This window comes from Colias croceus, chromosome 10 (genome assembly GCF_905220415.1).
Source record: "Colias croceus chromosome 10, ilColCroc2.1".
Lineage (NCBI taxonomy): Eukaryota > Metazoa > Arthropoda > Insecta > Lepidoptera > Pieridae > Colias > Colias croceus.
Genome location: NC_059546.1, coordinates 608,383 through 633,189, shown reverse-complemented (window position 1 = coordinate 633,189; position 24,807 = coordinate 608,383). Strand labels below are relative to the sequence as shown.

The window sequence follows — 24,807 nt, the reverse complement described above, 5'->3', positions numbered from 1 at the left end:
GGCATCCGGGTTAAAACACAACTGTAGGGATGTAAATAAATAAAAAGATGTTGTCAGACTCAGAGTACGTCGGAACCAATGTTTCTTTGTTAATTCTTTTATAAAAAAAAAACACTTTTTAAATCGCTTAATAGGTACATAGGTTGTTAGAATATTCAGTAAAAAAAAGTTTTTATATTTTTTACAAAATCACATCCATGGAGCAAAATAGAGTGTGACGGTATTTGAATAAATAATCTAAAATATCTTACGTTCACAAAACAAAAGGGATATCTTAGACTTGTAGCAAAGTCAAAGGCGTCCCTTGTTCAATATAACCTTTTGGGATCACTGTCGACAGCTGTTCCCAAACTTTATTATTGCAAGATATTTCACCGCATTTTGGTATAAAGAAAATCCTATAAATTACAGAACTAGGATTCACACATGGCGTCACTCGCATCGTATCAATCATATTTCAACCATATATTTTATCTCCTTCGAATTTTTGTTAATAAAAATCTCTACGAGTACCTTTATCATAGTTTTGTTAATGAACTACTGAAACACCTCTCGGCTCTCAAATCTTTTATGATCAATTTCCTAAACTACATTTTTTATTTTACACACCATAAACAACAAATTACATTCAAAAACAATTAAATAATTATACTACCAACTTCATATTATAATTTATGATATCTCTACAAAATCTCAACCTCTCAGCATTATAATTTATTACTTACAAAGAAACTAACAAATATACCCGTCAAACATTTCTTTGTAAAAACGTTAAATTCGACTATATTAAAATACCTCCTGCATAACTAGACTCTAGAGTCATTTATCAATGAATTCTACATACATCAACATACATAATCAACACAAGTAATTGACTTAAAACAAATAAAACTTGTAAAAACATTACATAAACAGTACATTGTTAATGTTTTTGCGCTTGTAAATCAAATTTTCACGACCGTATTAATCAAAACAATCTCACAAAATATTCGCGTAGTTGTGACTACTACGTACTATTTTAACTCAAACATGTGGTTTTACTACTTCCGTAAATTTTTGAACAATCTTATTATTTATTTTAACTCTACATTAACTACGTCGAAAACTTAACGAACATATTTATTTTACATTTTAAATCAAAAAAACTTATAAATATTATCAATGCAAAAAGCCTATTTGCTATTATGTTACCTGCAGTAGGTACCTACTTGTATCAATAACGATAAAAAGTGCTTCTCAATTATTAAAAAACTACGGAGATTTTAATATGTATGTATTATGTATAGATATTCTCTTAAAGTAAATGGGAAGTATACGAATAATCGACTAAATCAAAAACATATTATAAAAGAAACAAATAATATATTCAAATGACAATCGACATGCAGTTATTAGATACGGTAAAGAAAAAAATAATCATGAATATTCTGTACATATTACCATTTATATATAAAACACAACCCATTTTGTGATTTTATGACAATTTCAGCCCCATACAACAACCAGCAACAGTTTAACGAAAGCCGTTTAAAATATGTACATGGTAAAAAGCTAAAATTTGTATTAATTCAAGAAATCAGTATAAAACATTACAATCGACTCACTACGAGCCATTAAAGTAGACAGGTGTACGTCCCTCCCGAGAGCGCCTCATTAGCCGCCACCGGACTTGCGACCTTCAATATTTGAAATAACGTCGATATTCCACCGCCACGCCGAATCACGCTACACTAGTGCGTACCATAAAAAAAATCTTCATTAAACTTCGTGACGTTGCTCAAAGATTACGCAACGGAGACTCGGCGTTGAATGAAAACGTTTTTTATTTACTCACAGCTCGGACGGTGCCAATTTATTAGCAATTGTAGCAATTTTGGAGTTAAACCGGTTATTTAGTGAGGCCGTACGATTAGTCTAATAGAGTTCGGACAAGCCGGATTTGTTACACGTATATATTATTGGATGGATACGTGTTTGTTAAGAGCTTCTGTTGTTTAATATGTCGGGTAACGTACTCCTTTACGATATTAATTATGTTTAAATCTTCTGTGTGTTACAGGTTATTAGGATTTGTCACGTCTGCGTGTTTCCGACTCTTTGTGCGCGCAAAGTTGTCTGGGGCCCTACCGCCCGGCGCGTCTAAACATCGCCAACAGCCACGTTGATAACGTTCGCGTTGTTTTGAAATTATAATTTATTGGCTTTAAACTACGATTTAACTAACGTTCAACGTATTGTTTTTGGTTAAATATATCCATTCATTTCTTTGGCCACTAACTATGGCTATAGTAAAGCTGGTTTCAATTTTATAACGTTTATGGATGCGTATAGATGAGTTAACGATGGATACAAATGGCCTCTTTCTGTGAAACTGAAACGACATCAATATAAACTTTGATCGAATCTTCTTTATTACTTTTTGATCTTAGCAATCTCTATAATCGATGGGGAGGTTTGTTATTATCTTTATACAGTACAACATTATTACCAAACCATACCTTCTTACATAACATGTTTTTCACAAGCATTTACAAACATTTAAAATAAATAAACAACGAAAACTATCAAAACAACCTTGAAGGACTCACTGTTCAAGGATCTATAGCGAAATATGGCCTAAATTTAAATGGGGCCTAAACACTCAAGATACCTTCGCCCTTGGAACAAAATATGTTTGTTGTTCAATTACACAAAAATAGCTGTAGCATTATCGCTTAGTAGCGATTTAAACATGTTTTGTTGGTTGTAAAATATTAAGAAAACTACTTCATTATATTTTATCACAATTCACAACAACTTTACAAGTAGGTATATTTCAGCGAGCCTGAAGAAAAGAAAGCCTGTCAGAATGAGCAAATGCATAGGATTCTTCCTAGGTTCCTTTTTAGATAGAAAAAAAGTGTTGGCACGAATAAAATAAGAGACAAAATATAACAAAATAAAATACACAAAAGTACAATATTTCTCAGTGTTTATTAAATTTGTAAGCTTTCTCAAATTTCAATCAAAACAATGCTAATGCACCTTGCAAGCAATGCCATCAAGAAACCATTAAAAATTGTGGCAACATGAGACAAACTTCACAGGCAGCTAGAAACAAGGAAATTAACCCCATACTACCATCGCAGTCGGTCAAGGAAAGACAAGTAAGTGACAATCCGATTCCCACGTAACAGAAGGGTCGAGCCGTCCGACCAGATCCGACAATCCGGTCCCCACAGCTGCCTAGTGATTAGACGATCGATTATCGACGTTTGGTAGTGATGAGCCAGCAAAATTAGGAGACCCTATGAATGTATTGTAACTTAGTATGCAAAAAATTGAAGGCATGATTAGATAGACGCACCTTGCAGTTGTATAGAGAGACCTACTTAAACCTTACGTGTAATCAACAATTTTGAATTTCTATGTACAATATTTTTTTGAAAAAATAACACTAGTTTCAAAGATACTTGAATATTATAGAGATGTTTACCTACTTCTATTTGCTCCAAACAGAAGTGACTAACAGCAAATAAGCCTTCTTTAAAGAAATCTTCACTGAAATCGGTTAATTATTTTTGTACTTACGAAGACACACACAGATACTAATTATAATTTTATAACATATTTTTTTTTTCAATGAATGAAAACTGCCATTTACGTTATTCGCTTGAAAATCAAATATACAGATCGAATCGACCATAAAATATTTTATTTACATATAAAATCGGGTTTATACTGCATTTGAATGACTTAACATTACTCTTTTACGAGATGTCGTTAAGTACTACAAATCTATTTATAAGTATCCTAGTACTTATCAATGTGCTATGTATTATAAATCCTACTAATATTATAAATTCGAAAGTTTGTGAGGATGTGTATGTGTGTGTTTGTTACTCTATCACGCAAATACTACTGAACCGATTACCATGAAATTTAGCACACATAGAGGGTAACTTGGATTAACACAAAGGATAGGTTTTATCCCGGAAATCCCACGGGAACGGGAACTACGCGGGTTTTTCTTAGAAAACAAGGGCGAAGCCGCGGGCGAAAGCTTGTTCTCAATAAATATAGCTAATTGTAGGTAGGTACTGCCAATGCAAAATACTAATTTAATAAAAAATTATAAGAATAAAAGCATAATTTTTAAAGTAAATAAAAATTACATAAAAACCAGACCATAATTTAAATTTTTCTTTAATACCAGGTATCAAAATATATGTACCCCTAAAAGCTTCCTGTCTAGCTAGCCTAAAATATGAATATAACAATTGAGACACTTAGCTTGTCAACTCTGACTATTTAATTTTTATTGATATTTAATATAATTATATTAAAAAAAAGTTGAGTGCTAATTTTTCATATTTTATGCATTGCGTAAAATAATGCTGAAAATCAAATAGTTAGTTTGATTATTCCATCGTAAAATTAAACATAGCAAAAGTTAAAATACCTAATTATTTTTTGGCCATAATTTAATTATTTTTAAATTGTAGCAATCCTTTTGTAATACGGTATTTTGTGTGAAAGTCGAAAATTCAAAACAGCACTTCAAAATTTGTAATTTTCACCTCGGAAGGTCCTACTTGAAAATAAAAGATATTATCTGGAAAAAAAATGTAATAAAATTATGATAAATAACTTGATTACCTATACAATGACATCAATGGTGTCTACAAAAAAAATATTTTTTTTTCGTACTTCCTATACAAAATTTTCGCTCAGCTTCTCCATGACGATTCATCGACACCAGCACACCACTATCGACACTTGCCCATCCCTAATTGTCGATAGGAAATGAATGGAGCGTGCTGGGCCGACCTTGGGGCCCATAACTAATACAAACTCGTTCGTATGTTTCAATGAACCACATAAATATACCTGATTTCACCATTATTAATTTACGGTCGCTTTTCATCGTTAGCTTGCGTCTCTCTCTAACCGGCTAAGCGCGAATCATCAAGGACGGGTCCCTAACTATAGAGTCCCTAGTATAGACACTGAATTTAAAGACATAAAACAAAATTTTTGGATATCTATCTTACATTAGAGAAAAAACGATTTTCTTGAAAGGTGTTGTTCAAGTTGAATCAATTTTAACTACGTTTAGTTTCTCAACTTCTTAGCTATGTTGGATGGAATTACAATCAGTGGTCATGAAGATATTTTATCAAAACTGGAGACAGAATATCAACTTGGAAATCAGTATGGATTTATATCTTTGATCTATTCGATTTGTCTCTACAGAATAGCAGGATATCTGAACTATCACCAAATTTTACGAGAAAACTTCGTCGGGTCATCTAATTTAATAAAAATAGAGAAAAAAAACATAAAAAAGTTCAATAACACGAGCCAAACGAAACAATAATCAATCCTAAATGCTCGTTTCCAAATGAAATAATAGTGTATTTTACTGTTATTTATTTTTATTCTCCCGTGTTTTCATTCACAAACCGTAGTCGTAAAATATTTTGTTTTTGTTGCAATCGAGTCTGATCTCAACAGAAATAATAAAATTGTAACAAAACTGTTTAATATACAAGCTTTTCGCCCGCGGCTTCGCCCGCGTTTTTACAGGAAAAACCGCTTAGTTCCCATCTCCGTGGGATTTCCGGGATAAAACCTATAATATGTGTTAATCCAAGTTACACATACACATCCTTACAAACTTTCGCATCCTACTAATATTATAAATACGAAAGTTTGTGAGGATGTGTGTGTGTGTTTCGATTACAATGAAATTTAGCACACATATAGAGGGTAACTTGCATTAACACATAGGATAGGTTTCATCCCGGAAATCCCACGGGAACGGAAACTATGCGGGTTTTTCTTTCAAAACGCAGGCGTAGCCGCGGGCGGAAAGTGTATAGTATTAGTAAGAAGAATAGGATATACGTACAAACATTTATATGATTTGAGCCAGTTTCTTATTGGAACTCTAAGTGGCAATACATGTAATCCATCCTAACAGTGAAATCCCGTGTCCCTTTAACGGGTATGGGATAGATGCATTTCATGTCTGTTTCACTGATCGATTTACTTTACTAACATTAACCTATCTATCTACCAAGCTACCTTATATCTAGCTATCTTTTGTACAAGAATATAGCCTCCACCGGAAACCGAACCCAGGACTTTGTTAAATCGTTACGCTAATCACTCCACAAACGAGGTTATTCATATAATTTAAATTCTGCCCCATACCCCACAAGGGGACTTAAAATATAAGCATTTTCGTTTCCCTTTAACCCTGGTCAATAGCAATATAATAGGGCCGGGGGTGAAAGCTTGAGGAAGGTCAGGCACCGCGACCTGGCTTCAATGGACGTGGCCATAGTGCAAGCTGGTTTGTATCCGCTATAGCATAGCGAAAGCGATTTCTTACTTTGAAGCCTTTGAAAATGTTTTAATGCACAAAACCAATGCAAGAGAAATGTCAAAGAAAGTTCGCATACGATTTGTAGAGATTTTGGATTGTTGTTCATTTAATTGCATGTGTAATTTTTATAAAGTATTCGTATATTTTGTAGTGTGAATAAACTCACAATTTTCGTTACAAAATATTTTAGAAAGAATTTGATTTGAAACAAAAGCGTGTGAACCATGTGTGAACCCTCATGTCATAATATACCTACTTCGTTATCTTTTTGATAAGAAATAACACTTTTCAGTGCTTATTGTTGTCTGCCTTTTTAAACATTATTCTGAATTCAGTTCATGTTGTCTGGCTAGTGGCTACTGATATTTTTAAACCTAGGTTTAACCTTGGATTCTTTTACCTGCTAATACCTATTCTATTGGGTTATCATAAACTAAAACTATGCAAGACCTGTCTAAGTAAGTTTTTTTTTTTTTTTAATTAGCAATATCGTTGCAATAACACTATAAAATCAAAAATGTAATACTATACGGAATACATTGAAAAAACAAGTATACAACTCTACATACACATATCCTGAAACCAAACCTAATCAATTAGGTGTAAAATAGTTCCTAAGAACAACAAACAGTATCTTCATTGCAATGCATCATAAAAATTTAGACCACATTTTCGCTTACCAACAGGCGAGCATTCCACTCTTTTCTCAGTCGGTTAAATCGCTGTCACTGCCGCCACCATCCCTCCCGATCCCTTCGAAGGGTCACAAGTAACCCGTTTGTGCCCCGAATTGTACAATAATGCCTAACTTGTCTAACCACGTTTTAGTGTCCGTGTGAGTTCTAAATCTTCATTCAGTGTGTTGAGATCGTCTGTATTATTATTAGTGGTATTTAAATTATTACTTGGCAGCAAGGAGTGAGGCGTGTGATGTTCAAGGTATTTATATGGTAGGTAGTATGTATCTACCTAAATACAAATAAGTACCTACATTGCAGATTTATTGTCGTCCCAATGTACCATTCACTTGACCCAAGTTTGAAAACTTTTGGAATTATTGTGAATTGATTGTCTTGACTGACTGGAGTAAGTATGTACTATATAATATAGGTACGTATATATTTGTGTAAAACTAATTCCATAATGTTTGAAAGTTTGTAAGGAAATAGATGTTTATTAGGTACTCCTTCATGCAAAAAGGTCGAATTATCTATCAATTAAGTGTAGAGTTTTCCCAAATAGGTACGGATTTTTTTTAAAGATTCCCATTCTAAAGGGTTAAATTTATAATTTAAATTTATATTTTATAATACATCATCTCAATCGGCAAATCTAAACACAAACAGCAGGCTATTCTAGAAATCTAAACGATCTAAAATCTTGATGGTATCATATTCTCGGAACAATTAAAGCCCACTTCATTAAACCAAATAACTAATTCAAACAAATCACAATACTATTGTAACAAGTGTTTATATTTCAGATTCCTGGAAGAGCTTTAATATTTAAGTGTTTTTCGGAACAATGATACCGATTGTTAAGTTTGTTTTTAGTTGTTGAACAATGTTAAGAAACATCATAATTAACGGATTTAAAATGCGATTTAATAAAATACATATTAATATTACTTACTTACTTACTGGAGTGGCGCAGGGACCCAAAGTGAGTCTTGGCCTCCGACAATAAGAGCCTCCATTTTACTCTATCCTGCGCCATCTCTTGCCAGTTTTCGATTTGGAGGGTGCGCAGGTCTTTGGCGATTTCGTCTTTCCAGCGGTACCTAGGACGCCCAACCGGACGGCGTCCAGATGGCCGTCCCAGGTACGCTCGTTTCGCTGCTCGATCTTCCCCCATTCTTTCTACATGGCCGAGCCATCGGAGTCTTTGCGATTTAATCTCACCGATGATATTTGGCTCAGCCATTAGGTCTTCAAGTTCCAAGTTTTTCCTCCTCCTCCAAATTCCTTCTTCAGTTAGCACTGGCCCAAACATCTTTCTCAAGATCTTCCTCTCAGTGACTAGGAGCTTGCCTTCTTCCTTTTGTGTTAGTGTCCATGTCTCACAGCCGTACACTAATATAGGTCTTAATATGGTTTTATAGATTAAGATTTTTGTTCGTCTGCTGAGGATCTTCGACACCAGTATTTTATGTAAGGCTGCACTGCAACGGAGGGTATTTTGTATTCTTATATCAATTTCCTCTTCCCTCGTGTACGTATCGGTCACAGTGCATCCCAGGTATTTAAATTTGTCCACACCTTTATTGACAGTGTCTCCTACTAACAGGTCGATCCTAGGTATCCTGCTGTTTTTTGTATCGGCGCATATGCATGTATTCGCTTTTGCCGTGGTTGATTCGCAAGCCTATTTTCTTTGCTTCCCTTTCCAGGGTGAGTGCGGAACACACTATCTCTTCCTTCCTACCTCCTAGTAAAGCAAGATCGTCGGCATACCCTATCACCTTATGCTGTCCATTTAATTGCACTCCGCCATCGAGTGTGAGAATGTGTCGGATGATGTGTTCAAGTGCTAAGTTGAACAGCATGGGTGACAGCGCATCTCCTTGCTTAAGTCCTGTGAGCACCTCAAATGAGTCGGTAACCTCCGAGCCTACCTTTATGACAGCCCTGCTTTCTTTGGTGGCGACCTGTATCATCTTGATTAATTTTGTAGGGATTTTAAAATTATGTAAGATTGTAATAACTGAGCTGCGGTCCACGCTGTCATACGCTTTAGCGAAATCCACAAACAGCATATGGATATCCTGCGCATACTCCCACCTTTTCTCCATGAGTTGTTTGAGGAGGAAGAGTTGATCGACTGTACTTCGGTTGCGTCTGAATCCACACTGGTAGTCGCCTATTATGGCCTCAGCGTACGGCTCCAACCTCTTGAGCAACACGTAGGACAGGATCTTAAAGGCAGTGGGGAGTAGCGCTATTCCACGATAGTTTGTGCACTTCTTTCTAGAACCTTTTTTGTGGATCGGGCATATAACTCCTACTCTTTTGGTATTTTTTCTTCGTTCCAGATGTTCTGTAGTAGGTCGAAATATTTTGATTGTATGACACTTCCACCGTATTTCCACAGCTCTCCAGGTAAGTTGTCAATTCCTGGTGCTTTATTGTTTTTCAGCCTCATGATAGCGGACCTCACTTCTTCGTACGTCAATGGCTGTGATTCTTCATCGCTTTGGAATTCGGTTTCGTTTATGTCTTGATGAGTCGACGGGCAGTTTAAAAGGTTTTGGAAATAGTCTCTCCACATGCTCTTAATAGTACGATGTATCCCCGGATACAACGCCAAAATTCTCCTCGGGGACCTGAATGCAAAGATAGGACGAGAAGAGGCATTCATGCCCACCATAGGAAAACATAGCAAACATGACAAGTCTAACGATAATGGTACTAGGCTTATCAGTTTTGCGTCATCAAAGTCAATGGTAGCCCAAAGCACTAAGTTTCCCCACAAGGATATACACAAAGGAACGTGGAAGTCGCCGGATGGAAAAACTGTTAACCAAATAGATCACGTCATAATTGACAATAGACACAGGAATATCATAGAAGATATAAGAACATTTAGAGGAGCAGACTGTGACAGTGACCATTATTTGGTGGGCATAAAAGTCAGGGCTAAGATAAAAGTCGCTAAAGCAAGAACTGTAACACGTGAAGACAGGATTAATATAGAAGAGATAAGAAATGAATATGTAAATAAAGACTTCCAATTAGAACTGAAAAATAGATTTGACGGGTTAGTGATTTCTGACAACATCGAAGAAGCATGGAACACCATAAAAGAAACAGTGAAGGAAACAAGTCTGAAGGTTCTGGGTAGAAAGAAACGGAAAAACAGAAGGAAATGGGTGACATCAAAGTGTGAAGAGCTCTTGAATGAGAGAAGAAAGCTGAAATTGCAAGCGGAACAGGACAATAAGTGGGAAGAAAAATACAATGAGATATGTACAGAAACTAAAAGGACAATAAGAAATGCAAAGAGAAAATACTTGGAGGATTCAATAACTGACATAGAAAATCTAATCACAGCAAACGAAAGTAGGCACTTTTACCAGAGAATAAGAAATTTCAAAAAAGGCTTCCAGCCTACTTTGCAACTCTTGGAAGACGATGACGGTAATCTGGTCACAGAGCAGGCAACTATTAAGACATATTAATATTACATAATATATTACGTAAGACCCTAACAATTCCAACACTTTGCAGTAAGTATTAATTTATATCAATTTCTTTCGATATTTTTCAATTAAATCATAGTTTTTTCACTCATATTGTGATTAAATTAATCCTTATAGCTATCACATCTTTCTCACCTTTTCGAATGAATGAATGAACTAATAACAAATTGAATAATCGTTCATTACGCAATATTAACAAAACTTAGCATGTAAAACTAACAAGTAACAACTACTCTACAAGCAATGCGAGTGTTTTTTTGCTATTTTTTTCAATCTCAACGACGCAGACAAGTTGGAACCGAAAGCTCTGACGTTGAGTTGAATGGTATTTTTAACTCACATCAAAAAGGATATAATCAATTGCAATATGTGCTTTATTTACCTTGAAAAATAGTATCTGTGTGTTAATTAAGCGATGGTAGAGTAAGAATTGATAAATTAATTTCGAAGATTCTTCTCAATTATTTTTAAGCTATTGCATAGCTTCTATCGCGGGCCTTGAGCGCGGGGACCGAATCGAGAAATTCCGTAACGAAAAACCTCACGCTCCCCACTCCGACGGGCGGAGGTGTGGCTTGAAGGCATAGCATGCAATAGCTTTACCGCGGCAGTCCCCGAGTGCCAGACGTCGTTTTTTTTAGGTTTCCTTAAATATCTATAAGGCATGTTTTTTTAAATTGTAATACATAATTCATTTGAATCATTTCTGTTGTGTCTGTGTGTATTGCTGATTTAGGTACTCTCGTCGATATTTTCTTAGAAAATATTTATCAAATGGTATTTCTATTATCTAGGTAGGTATTATATCTATACTAATATTATAAAGCTGAAGAGTTTGTTTGTTTGTTTGTTTGTGTGTTTGTTTGTTTGTTTGAACGCGCTAATCTCAGAAACTACTGGGCCGATTTGAAAAATTATTTCACTGTTAGATAGCCCATTTATCGAGGAAGGTTATAGGCTATGTATCATCACGCTAAGACCAACAGTAGCGGAGCAAGGCGGGTGAAACCGCGGGGAACAGCTAGTATTATATAAGTACAAAATTATTACAGTTTTAAATTTACGTGTTCATGTTCATTGTTCGTACTCGCAAAATAACAAAAACATATTAAAATAAATAGTAATGTTACATATTTGTTGAAATTTCATATTGTTATGTTTTTATTATAATAGCTGGTGAATAATCGAAGAGTTTTTATCGCACAACGCACAACATACACAAATGTTATTGACATAAAAACTTTGCTACTATTAATTTAGAAATAGGTATGTTTCATAAATTAGTATCTACACATTTAAAACAAATATTCTTTACAAAGACTCGAATACTTGAATATAATATGTACTGTAATGAAATTTTATTGCATTAAGGGCCGATTTTTCAATGCCCAGATAAACAGTCTAATAACTACCCCTCGAATAGATTTATTCAATTGCTTATCTAACTCATAACGGCTCGCCTATTTTTCAATCGTGATTTATTTGATGAATAACTATCTGACCAAATATTTCCATATTGGCAGCTCTGCTCTTGGAGTGGCGAAACAAACATATTAAATTAGTCAGGTTAGAGCGGGATAGAGTCAACTTGCAATATGTCAACAACCGTCATTATGACTCACGTCAGGAGTGCATTTTAAGTTTATCTTGTGTTCTATGATTGTTGATTATTGTTTTGATTCGAGTAAAGAGTTTTGATTAAATTTGTGTTAAAATTTATTTAATTTACGATGGAAACGACATAAAGGCAGCGTCCGGCAAATTTTCAATGGCATGATCATCAGTAGGTACTATCAAAAACATCAATTTCAATATGATTTTAATTGATAATTATTTTATAGAAAGAGGCTTTATTGTAATAATTCTACGCTCTATGTTATTACATACGAAAATATCCCAAGTTTGACGCGTCAGTTGTCAACTCAAACGTCTAATCGTCGAATAGCACGCTATCTGGCCGTTGGAGCAGCAGATAGATTTATTCCTCAAATAACGTAGTTATTCGATAGATAAGTCCTATTCGTCTATTGAAAAAATGAATATTTTGTTAACTGAAGAATAAAGTCTATCTAGCTGTTTATCTGGGCATTGAAAAATCGGCCCTAAAAATAAAAACATCCAATCAAAGAATAGGTATACAAAGAATATACATAATATTAAATTAGTAAAAGTCGGCCTTATCGCTAGGTAGCGATCTCTACCAGTATCCTACTCATTTATTTCTCAGTTCTCAATAAATCGCGATTTAAACCCAGTCTCTAAATACATCGATTGATCTAAACTCAATACATCGGGCCCCTGACCTTCGCTTCGATTCCTTGCAAGGATGGCAAGCTTCCGTAAGCTTCTCTAGCGAAATGATTACCTTGATTTAGAGGTTTCAGGTTCGATTACCATTACATACAGCTACGAAGCATAAAACATAATTGCTCCCCCCTGTCTATTTAGGGAAAAACGTATGTACCTATGTTTAGATCTTTAAAACTACACAACGCATTTTGATGTGTTTTATAAATTGATAGTGATTCTCGAGGAAGGTTTTACTATATTTTTTTTTTCGAGTTTTAGACAAGACGAAAACGACGACTAGTCATTGGCGAATGCAGTAATTTCAAATATTTAGAATACTTTTAAAATTTTTATGTTAAGTATATTAATGTCTTTAAATTATATGGTTAAATGTTAATACTTAACGAGTGGGAATACGTAAACTTAAAAGCTCTTATAAAATTGTAAAACGACTTTTATAAGCTTTTTATTGCTTGAGCACTAATCTTTATAGTTTTGTGCACTTAGGCAAAACAACATAGGGTTTAATGCAATTTATTTTTACGTTAAACATACATTTAAAAATATAATAACATTAGTTCTGAATAACTGATTCAAAAAACTACTTAGTATACAAATTAAGAAATGTTTTTAACGTTCTTTTTATTTATTATTTTAAAGTGAAACTTTTATTACATCGTCTCAAACTTTTTGCTCTGTGTAGCGCATGTCGCGTGACGGTCGAACCGTACGATAATTATCGTACAAATACGATAATTTTGTGCCTAAGTTTCACTTTTACCGTGGTTTCATAAAACCACACAACATTTTTTTAATAACTACTTATACCGATTCGTAAATAACGACAAGAAGGAAGTTGGGAGTCTTCTTTATATATTTAGTATGTTAATACATACTGTACTAATTGCAAAGATGAAACTAACTTTAAGAAATTATCTCCAAGGAAGCATTAATTGCAAATTGTACATAATATACCTATGAGAAAAAAATACGATTTCATAAGTATACCTAGATACTTATCGGTCAATTAAGCAAAGCTGGCATGTTCACAGTACTCACACTTATGCAATTTCACTTACAGTATGTTCAAAAATAAATGCGACTCTAGTTTCATTTTAGAAAATATTCAAGTATTCAATAGACTGGCTTGCATATTCGCTCGTCTTTTAATTCTATTGAATATGCTTAGGATATGTCACTACTAAGCGCTCTAAAAGATTTTCCGCAAAATTTAATTACGGATCAACAACTTTACGAACACTTCCAAAGAACACATACCGCAATAAGACATTGGTATTCAATTTTAAGTAAGAACAACCGATATCGTTTGTAAATTAATGTAAATGGTGATAACTCTGATTATTAATTAGTAATTTGATTTTTGAAAAAAAAAATGCCGATTTTAGTCAAAATTTATATTTTTCTAACAAGATCCTTATCATCCAAATTTCCACCTTGGTGAGAAAAATTGACATTTCTAATGAAAATGAACAAAAAATTAAATGATTTTATTAAATACTGTAAAATAGCTGTATATAATTCTTCCATTTACTGTATCACAAAATTCTTCATAGATTTTTAGATATTCGTACTACACCAATTACATCACCCTGTATTTATAAACAATTGCAAAATATGACACATACATAGGCCGGGAGATACTGACACAAAATTTCGGGTCATTTGTAACAGAATGGCGGTTCTACAGAGGTCTTATTACGCAATGACAAAAAGAAAAATGATGGTCAGAACGCTGGTACCGGCGGACTAGTCGCGTGGGCGTAAGTCACACTCGTCGGATAAGTAAGACCCCTCTAGACCGCCATCCTGTTACAAATGACCCGAAATTTTGTGTCAGTATCTCCCGGCCTAACATGTGCAATGTGTAAATGTGTTGACGTTCCAGCTCTTCTTAATATACTTATAGCACCGCTGCAGCTGTAGCCCGGATTAAATCTAGATTGAAGAATAAATTAATCCACATCAAGCTATTGCAAATTTCATTATAATGCCTTCGTTCGTCCAAACAAAAACTTGCCCATCGAATAAACAGAATAAGATACGCAACTCATACAAGATATGATAAAAAATATGTAGTTATTTCGCTTGATAGTGAAAATATATTATAATAAACGTCATGAAGGAGAGATTTACGATCCACGGTCGTTCCGAGGCTGCAAATGATTTTGGCAAGTTATAACAAGGCTCCATCATTCACATCATTTGTATACTATTTCGACAATACTCAAATATCGAGTTGGCACCACGCCCGGCCCCGGAACAACCGAATTATATAATATTTATTAATATTTCCAAGAAGATGGCTCAGCAGTTCATGTTCCTTGGAAACGTCGAGAAGTCGAAGATAAATGTAGAAAAATAAAATAGAATTTCCATACTTATTTAACTGCACGCAGTAGTTTAATAAAATAGACATTCGCTTTTGCTTTTACCTAATCCTTAAAAAAATAAGGAGAGGTTTTTCCTTAATTCTTTAAGGATTTCATTAAGGATTTTCAACCCAGACAAAGTCAGAGCGCGTAGCTTATGTCTAACAACGATAACAAACCAAACATAATCTATATATAACTATATATATAAAACTCAAAAGTGACTGATATAGTGATCTATCAACGCACAGCCCAAACCACTGGACGTATTGGACTGAAATTTGGCATGCAGGTAGATGTTAGGACGTAGGCATCCGCTAAGAAAGGATTTACCGAAATTCTTGCGGGAACGGGGAAAAACGGGGGTGCACGTACAAAGTCGTGGGCGGAAGTTAGTACCAAATATAGAGCATAGTATACCTACCTAAATTAAAGAAAATAATTTATTTTCATATACATTACGTTAAAAATACACTGCGTTTGTAAAGTTTCATTTCTAGATTTAATAGTTTCTCTTCTTTAATTGATTTAATGAAGTATAATTTAATTGTTTTTAGCATATTGCAAAGCGAAGGTTTGTTAATCGATGCTCACCGATTTTAAAACCTTTGTTCTGCCATCGAGCTGCCAAGCTTCTAAATACTTCTTCCAAGGTAGATATTGTTCTCTTTTCCTCCACAGCCTCTGAGCTACAAACAATGCTCGAAGACCTGAGCGATGCAAGCCTCAGGGTCGGACTTCAGATGAACATGACCAAAACAAAGCTTATGACTAACAGCACCAAAACCACCATCATTGTCGAGGGTGGGTCGGTTGCATATGTCGATGAGTATACTTACCTTGGCCAAATAGTTTCTTTTCAAGCAAGGCAGGATCAAGAAGTTGCCAAACGCATTGAAAACGCTTGGAGAAGCTTTTGGTCGATGAAAGAGCTGATGAAAGGAGACTTGCCTCTTTCACTAAAACGAAGGCTCATGGACATGTGCATCTTGCCCATCCTCACCTACGGTGCACAGACTTGGTCATTGACTGATCGCCAAAAGTCCGCACTTGGGGTTTGCCAAAGATCAATGGAGCGCAGCATTTTGGGCGTAAAGCTTTCTGATCGTATACAAAATAGAACGCTGCGCTCAAAAACACAGATTGTCGACGTAGCCCATAAAGCTGCCGAGCTCAAATGGAACTGGGCTGGACATGTTTGCCGAATGTCCGAAGAGTTGTGGGCAAAAATCACCACTATGTGGATCCCCGACAATGGAAAAAGGCTGCGTGGAAGGCCCAAAATCAGATGGCGCGACGAACTGGACTCTCATTGCAAGGAGTGGACAAAAATTGCTCACAATAGGAAAACGTGGATGAAGGGAAGAGAGGCCTTTGCCCAGCAGTGGGACAGCCATGGCTGAATAATAATAATAATAATAAATGTATATTATAATAATAATAAATAATAAGGGCGTAGGGATGTGACGACCCCATCGCCCACGGTTGGAATATCTATTGTCTACGTGACAGTAGATATTCCACCCGTGCAATCAGTCAACCCGCAGGACACCTTGTGGCGGGGTGTCGGGGAGTAGCGACCCCGCGGGAACCGAGTGCTCCCGGGGGAGGCCCCTGTCTTCATCTCCGGCTTGCCTTCACCGGCCGGTCGGAGTGGAGCCTGACGAGGACAGGACCCCCACCTCTGGCTTGCCTTAACCGGCCGGCCAGAGTGGAGTCGCGAGAGCTTTTAGCTCGAAGGGTGCATGCGAAGTGTAAGTGGCGAGTGGGCACGTGATGCTGGACCCTCAGGGAGCGCGTGATCGTCGTTTAAAGTCCAAGGACGCCTCTCCACCCTTAGCTGCTCACAATATGTTGCCCCCTTGTCGCACTATTGCAGCGACTTATTTCGGGGGCCCATACAGTGAGAGGGCGAGTCACCACCTGCCAACATATTTTTACTTTCTTTTAGTAGAAAGGCAGGTGCCATAGTTTCCAATAGTCCCCAAATACCGGCCCATTTAACATCCCACTCCATAGCCCAGTTTATTTTGTTTTTCCATATTTCGAAATAGTCCTACATCGGCCGCGGACTGCCTAGGACTGTATCTCTATAGTGCAGTCATGGGCAGGCTGCGGCTGGTGTCCCACAACACAGTAAAGTTCTCTAAAGGGCCTCTGCGTGTTGGATCCGTGTCCCCACGTAAGCCTTCCAAAGGACCGGGTACCTTCCTTATGATGGTACCCGAGTATTATGGAATGAGATACACATATAATAATAATAATAGCATATTGCGTTAAAAATAACCGTCCTCACTTATTTAATTTGCGAAAAACTATTTTTAGAATAATGGTTGCGATACGTGCGTGTGGTCTAAAACTTTTATTTTTATAATTGTATTTATTATAATAAAGATGTAGAAGATATGGCAAAAATTTGAAATTAAAACTAGTTTGTGTTTCGGAACTATTATATATATATACGAATATATAATGCGTCATTTTTTTTGCGAACACGATAGTCATTATGCTGACAGACATTCTGTTTTTGGATAAAAATACTAAATAGCTAAAGGTCAGTTTTTCAAGAATTTTAGAAATTATTTGTTAATCAAAATTATGGTTTGTAGAATTATTTTAATATATCTATTTAACATATGCTTAATATCCTCCATCCAATGAGTTAATAAAAAAAATTAAAACTGATCTCACTAAGTAAGAGTAGAGTAGAGTAGAGTAGAGTAGAGTATAAAATATAGAGCCTTAACAATAATTCCTTATTTAGTTTGTTTTATATTTGAGAACAAGATCTTGTAGGCATTACTTCAATCTACTTTCAAACTACACTAGTTAGTACAGAGACATTCGGAAGCCCCCAACGACCTTGGTGCGAATGTCAAGGGTGGGGGTGGGGGTGCAATCGATTGCAGGAAGTAACTCCGATGTTATGTACGCATTTGTTACGCAATCCGTACTACTTACGGGGTTAAAGAACATTTTTTGTATGTGATATTACTATTTTAACGTAGCAGGACTCTGTTACAAACATGTGTTTTAACACAGATTTTATTATCTGTTTCCTATAAGTTTTAGCAGAAAGTATGCTTGAGTGACATAGGCTCTACAATTTTTTTTCTATCCCTGTATAACCCGAGTAGAGCTTTTAAGTGTTATTAAATTAGCTTTTAGTTGTGTTTTATAAATCTGAGTTCCTACTTAGACGCTTAGGACAAAACTAGCAACAGTGACTAGACCTTACTTTCGCTCGCTAAAACCACTTTGATCGACTTTTATTTTGCACTAGCTGTGCGGTATGCCCCGCGGTTTCACCCGCGTTGCTCCGTTTCTGTTGGTCTTAGCGTGATGATAAATAGCCTTCCTCGATAAATGGGCTATCTAACACCGAAATAATTTTTCAAATCGGACCAGTAGTTCCTGAGATTAACTCGCACAAACAAACAAACACACAAACTCTTCAGCTTTATAATATTAAGTATCGATTACACCACTTTACCATTGTGCATAATGGTTAATGCTTAGCTTTATTACCGACTAGCTGCTCCTCCCGGTTTCGCTCGGGATAAAACGAAAAAAAAAGCAGCCGTTGTACCTACCTCATTCAGGAATAATGTAGCTTTTTCAGGTATTAGAATTTTGGATATCAGTCCAGTTATTATCGTATAAAAACATTACAAACGTGCATACAAAAATGTTTCCTCTTCATAGGTAATACTTATTAGTTTGGTTCGAATACTTGACTAAAATAAAATATAATTCACCTTCAGTAGGTTTAATGGCACCTAAAAGTCCCAAAATTTGCTATTGTCGTACCTTTTTATACAACCTGTACCTCAATTTACCCATTTTTTGTATCGTTTGAGTAAACAAATACAGGGATATTTGATATAGTTATTCATTCAATACAAAGGTAACTCGATTGCCAAATGGGCAAGGGATAAGTGCCCTTTGCCCGGGGCAAGAGGAAAGTTAAATTTTTCCCCTTAGTGGGGTGCCGCAGATGTCTGCGTATCTTTTATCGAATCTCTACGAAAATTGATTGTATATTATACTAGTTCTTGTCTACGGTTTTGCTTGCGAAATTCTTGTCATTTACTTAATAATTCCTCTGTTATTATACCTACCTAGGTATATAAGATAGTGCCTTTACACGTAATAAAATTAAATAAATTTACTCATAGGTAAGTACCTACGTACCTAATTTAATTCTAAATTCCATTTAAGTACCTACTTATTTCTTCACGTTAATTTTAGAATAATAAAAAATGGATTAAAAAAAGTTTTAAGTGTGTACCTGTCAATAGTTACTCTACTTCGAGCATTTTGGCGCCAAGCCTTATTAATTTTGCTTTGTACAAATAATTTATTTATATCTACTGTACACAATGTATAATTAAATGTAAATATATAATTATGTACCTAAAAATTATAAAGTTTGATTTTGGCTCTAGCTAAGCCCTCGCACAACAGCTTACAGGCTATCATAAAGTTACATATAAACAAGTTATTATAGTGAACAATAACTCATTCAACAAATAGTTTTGCCATTAACCGAGACCATATTAGCGAAAACAAATACGTTCTACAATTTATTGGCAATAAAAGCAAGGTGACCGACTTACATCTCCCCTAAAATAACAACAATTTCGTAAAATTTATCGCGCAATTCGAATCAAATATCATTTATAACTGTAATTTACTCAATTTAGACGATATTCCTATCTTAATCTCCTATCTGCGCAACATCTGAACGCGATGAATAAGATTTATTATCATTTAATTTATGCCTTTGATCGTCACAAATGCCTAGAGTCCATAACTCTACAAATTAGTAGCGAATAGAGTTATTACGATGGCGATACACAAATACGCTATAATTACATATTCACGTATACAACACTCACGTTTCGCCAAACATACTATTGTCTTGGAGAATTAACGATTTGTTCGGTCGATTAAAAACAAAAATTCATGTAGAAATGTTGTCTTACCGTTACAAATTGCGTAATAGTCTGGGAACGTTTTTATTCAAGTATTTTCCATGTTTAGCGTCCACAGACGGAAAAACAAGTGTCGTGTATGTGTGCGTGCTTATATATTTTATAGTATTCAATCTCATGAATTCTCAACTAGCGAGTAGTCGACTCCGCTCGACCCGTGACTCCAAGGACACCCTAATTCATGTTTTGATTGCGTTACATTTTAATTTTATACCTATAGACTTGTTTCATTGAATATGTATGCGTTTGAATGTTTGACTAATGTTTCAATGAATACATATTCGAATCTCGTGCGGTTTCTTTACCAGTTATGTCGTCGCTGGCGCTGCGGAAGGATAGCCGCTGCATCGGCCGCGCTGCAAGACTTACTTGGCTGCAAGGTATGTATACAGGCTTTGGGTTAAGCCGGTGTATGACCTGAAGACGCAAACAAGGTAGGCGCATGCGTCCAGCGCCGTAAACACTGCCCGGGCTACCACGTGGTATACGCAATAACAATAGAACACAACCCACCGTCGACGGCAGCCGCGATCACACCCAACACCAACACTTGTAGTAATATGAGCGCCATAAAAACAAAATCATTTGCACTGAACACGATATCGTCAAAGCGGGCTGCGTGGACACGAACGGCGCAGCCCGCTGTCTGCGGCGCACTGACGCGCTCTCGCGGCTAGGCGTGTGTGCGCGCTAGTCGATGGACTTAGTCGAGACCGACTGTCGACTCTACAACTTGTGACCGCTACACTTCAAATCCGCTCTATCATGCAACTCTGTCCAAGTTCTAATAAAAGTAGAGTTCTAGAGTCAAATACGATCATAATTTCAAACAATCTAAAGAAATATGTCTCTTGTAATATAACAATAAAAACATAATTATTCTTTGTTTAAATTGTTATGAAATTTGATCATTAAAACTGTACAATGTATGTGTTACTATAAACATGTTTCATTTATAATACGTTATACATACACTTGTACTAACTTTATATTTCCTCACAATAATCAGATACAAATATTTACGTCGTAATATCGATTACACTCGTCGGCGGCACGTCACTAGTCACATCAGCATGTCCGCGGTCCCCCGCCCCCCGGCCCCGCTACAATCCTGTCCATTCAACGCGTTTTCTCATTTCTGTCATAAGCGAATCGATAATCGCATCATACTTCCGCTTCTAGCACGCGCGCTGCATCCAAACTATGTCACCAGTTACATTGACACTTCTCTTAATACAATTTACATGTTTCGTGTTGAAAGACGGCATGTTGGATGTTGAAGTTGAACAATAAAGTTTGTTACAAAAGTTCGTCGAATCGTTCCGTTCGTCGAGTTACGTGCGTACGCGTAGTAACGCGTGTTTTGGTTTTTTTCTACAATACAATAGTACACTATTCGAGTATCGAGTTTTATTGCTTGTCGCAGTTGAATCATTGTTGAGTACTAATTATATTTATGCTTCCGCTATGAACTATTTCCCTTTTTTAATTACCTACTTGTCGTTTCGATACATTTTAGGTTATCGCTTTAATTATTTTCAAACTGTGATTAGAATAGTCTCGTTGCCATAGTAATTGTGCTGAAATATCGAAATATGTACCTACCTTAGTTCAGAAATTAACAATACAAAATTTGTTTGTTAAGAACTAGATGTTTTCCTTTTGACTAACGTAACTAAATTAGGTACCTACCAGTACCCTACCTACCTACCTATGTTTAAAAGTTCATACCAATGTCATTGCATGTTGTATTTTTAATGATTGTTTTTATAATTTGAACTCTGTGTGGCATAGAAAATAATATAAATTAATGACAGGTAATTAAAATAAACTCTACATTTTGTCCGACACGCCTGCGGCCCTACATAATATATTACTAATTATATAGGTACCTACTATAGATAAGAAATAACATAAAACAATTACTTAGGTATAATGACAAATACATATAATTACATTGTCCTTCATTTCTGTATAGGTAATTTATTTCATTTTGAATCTTTCTCCTTGAACTCTTTTATCATTTAGTAATTAGTTATGAAAGTATAAATTTACAAAAATATAAATAAAAAATTCTGTTTCCTCAAAAAATTTTGTTGAATAATTGTTGAATATCAATTATTTTAGTGGCAGTTTCTTCTATTGAATTTTTTTCAAGGGTAACTTGATGAATAAAATTCGTAGGCCAGATGTAGTTTGTATATGTTTACCATACATACATATTACATAAATAATAAACATTATATTTATCATACATATAACAATATGTTCATAGTAATACTAGTTTTTAGCTGATACGTCTATTTGCCATGACGAATAGACGGCAAAACTCCGTCAAATTTCCCCCATAAATGTATGGAATTTATGGACGTAAAACCCTTCTCCTTAAATTATTAATATTTATACTTATATTTATTTTTACATAATAATATTGTAAATTTATATTACAAACTTTTTATACGTAAGTACCTAGGTACTTATTTACTGATTTTTAAATTATTAAAAATAAATCAATGATGATGAACAAATTAATTTATTTTCATTTTATTAAACGTTATTAAACCATACAATGTATAACCTTCGTTACTTGTAATAAAATATTTAGCCTAGCCGAATTCGCGCCAATTCGCTCTTTCATCTTTTCAAAATGGCTGCGCAAATAATGACATGCAGTAATAAAATTAATGATTGTGCGTAAAGTAAACATTGTGAGCGTGTCGCAAACCGCAGTTGTGTAGAGGAGAAACAAAACTCGTTGCAACGTGGAGTGAGTAGAGGTAGGTCAGTGGTTGCACTGAGCGGCGAGCGCATCGCTAGGCAATTTGTGGTGTTGCCAGTTGAGATGTTAAATTTCGCGATATATGTAATTATTTGTTGTGATAAAATAGTAATCACATAGTAAAATTATGATTTTATTTGTCAATTGCTTAGTTGTGTGAATAGTGATAGTCATTTTTAATGATTGTAATCTATTTAATATTTTAAAAATTTAGGTATTTAAACTAATACAATATGATGTATTCGTAATGAAATTTTGTTGGTCATTCTACTTACATTTTTATGCAATAGAGTTTATTCTGTGCTTGAATAAAGCTGAATATCTATTTAATTGCAGTTTTTTTTTTAACTTTAAACTTTATATAAGACTAAACGTAAACAGTACATTATTTAAGTTATTACAAATGAAATGTTTCCATTTCTGATATTTTATATTTTTACAACAATTTTTTATTTCATTCAGCATATCATTTATTATGTAGGTATAGTAGGTATGTTATTCTATTGTATTCAAATAACGAAGCATTTTTTTACGATTCATTGTGAACTATGCTCAATGCAACATTAGGATTGTATTATACTTTTAAAATAAACAAATAAAGTGTTTTTATGAATGCCTTATGTATATGACCTATACAAAATATTTCGGGTGAATGACACGGTGCAACATAACGATCTACGTATATTTTTTACTCTTTCACGAAAAAACTTCTGGATGGAATGGATAAAACTGAACAGAAATATAACTCATACATCAGATTTACAATACTTGATTTTGGATTTGAGCGTGGGTTCGTCTTAGTGATATATTATTAAATGTATAAACAAACACTTAAACTTAAAAGAAAGAAAAAATTTATTGCCATAATATGTTTACTTAAAACTACTTATATTAACTTAGTAAATAATAATACAATAATCTATAAGGCAATCTGGTCAGACTCAGCCATGCTGTCTTGCTGTTTGCCCGTAAGTTTTTTAAACTTAACATTATTTTCCTGCCTTATTTAATTACTGAATATCACTTAACTTTACAGGATAAACCTAATACGATATCTTGAATATTGATATAATATTATTTATCCCATAAATTCATCAAATTAAACTAACAATCATACATATTTTCCTATTTAATAATACCATAAAATTAGTAACTAAGTAACTAATAGATTATAATACGACAATACATACATAAATACAGTGAAAATTTTAATGTTTGTTTGCATTGAATAGGCTCCAAGCTACTTAACCAATTTTCAACATTTTTATCTAAAAATATAATAATATAAGTACTATATTATAATTTTCATCCTAGACGAGGGCGGGAGATGTGAAACGTTTTATTATAAGATTAAAAAAGAGCGTGTGTGCCGACACACAAGTCTCAGAAGTGAAACTTCTTTGGCAGGATTCAAAGATACCAAAATCGTCGCCTTACTCAATGACGTGACGCTGACGGCATTGCCATGATACGACATTGAAATTTTACTCTCAATGCACGTAAAGAAGTTTAAAAATATTCGAAAAACATGTTTATCAAATCGTAAAATGATGTCCTATTTGTATAATTTAATGTTATTGTATAAGTAACCATTATTTTAATTGATAATAATTGTCTTTCTTTTTTATCTAATTTTAAATTGTAACCATTCCTTTGCCTTTAGGTAACTGTAAACTGTATCACATTGTTATAATAATTGTACACATTTTGTTGGGTTGCGATCTGCTCCTGAAATTAATGTAACGCCTATAGACACAATATCGTGATCTGTTAAGTGTATT

At 34.8% G+C, this 24,807-nt stretch overlaps 1 protein-coding gene across 1 annotated transcript in view; it reads right to left on the bottom strand.

The window, feature by feature from the left end:
- LOC123695173 (protogenin A-like) overlaps positions 1–20,891 on the bottom strand; it is a 106,823-nt gene extending 85,932 nt beyond the window's left edge. Inside the window, exon 1 of the mRNA XM_045640933.1 lies at positions 20,761–20,891. Coding sequence (XP_045496889.1) covers positions 20,761–20,818 — 58 coding nt within the window. The 5' untranslated portion in view covers positions 20,819–20,891. The remainder of the gene's footprint in view (positions 1–20,760) is intronic.
- Between the last annotated feature and the right edge of the window lie 3,916 nt (positions 20,892–24,807).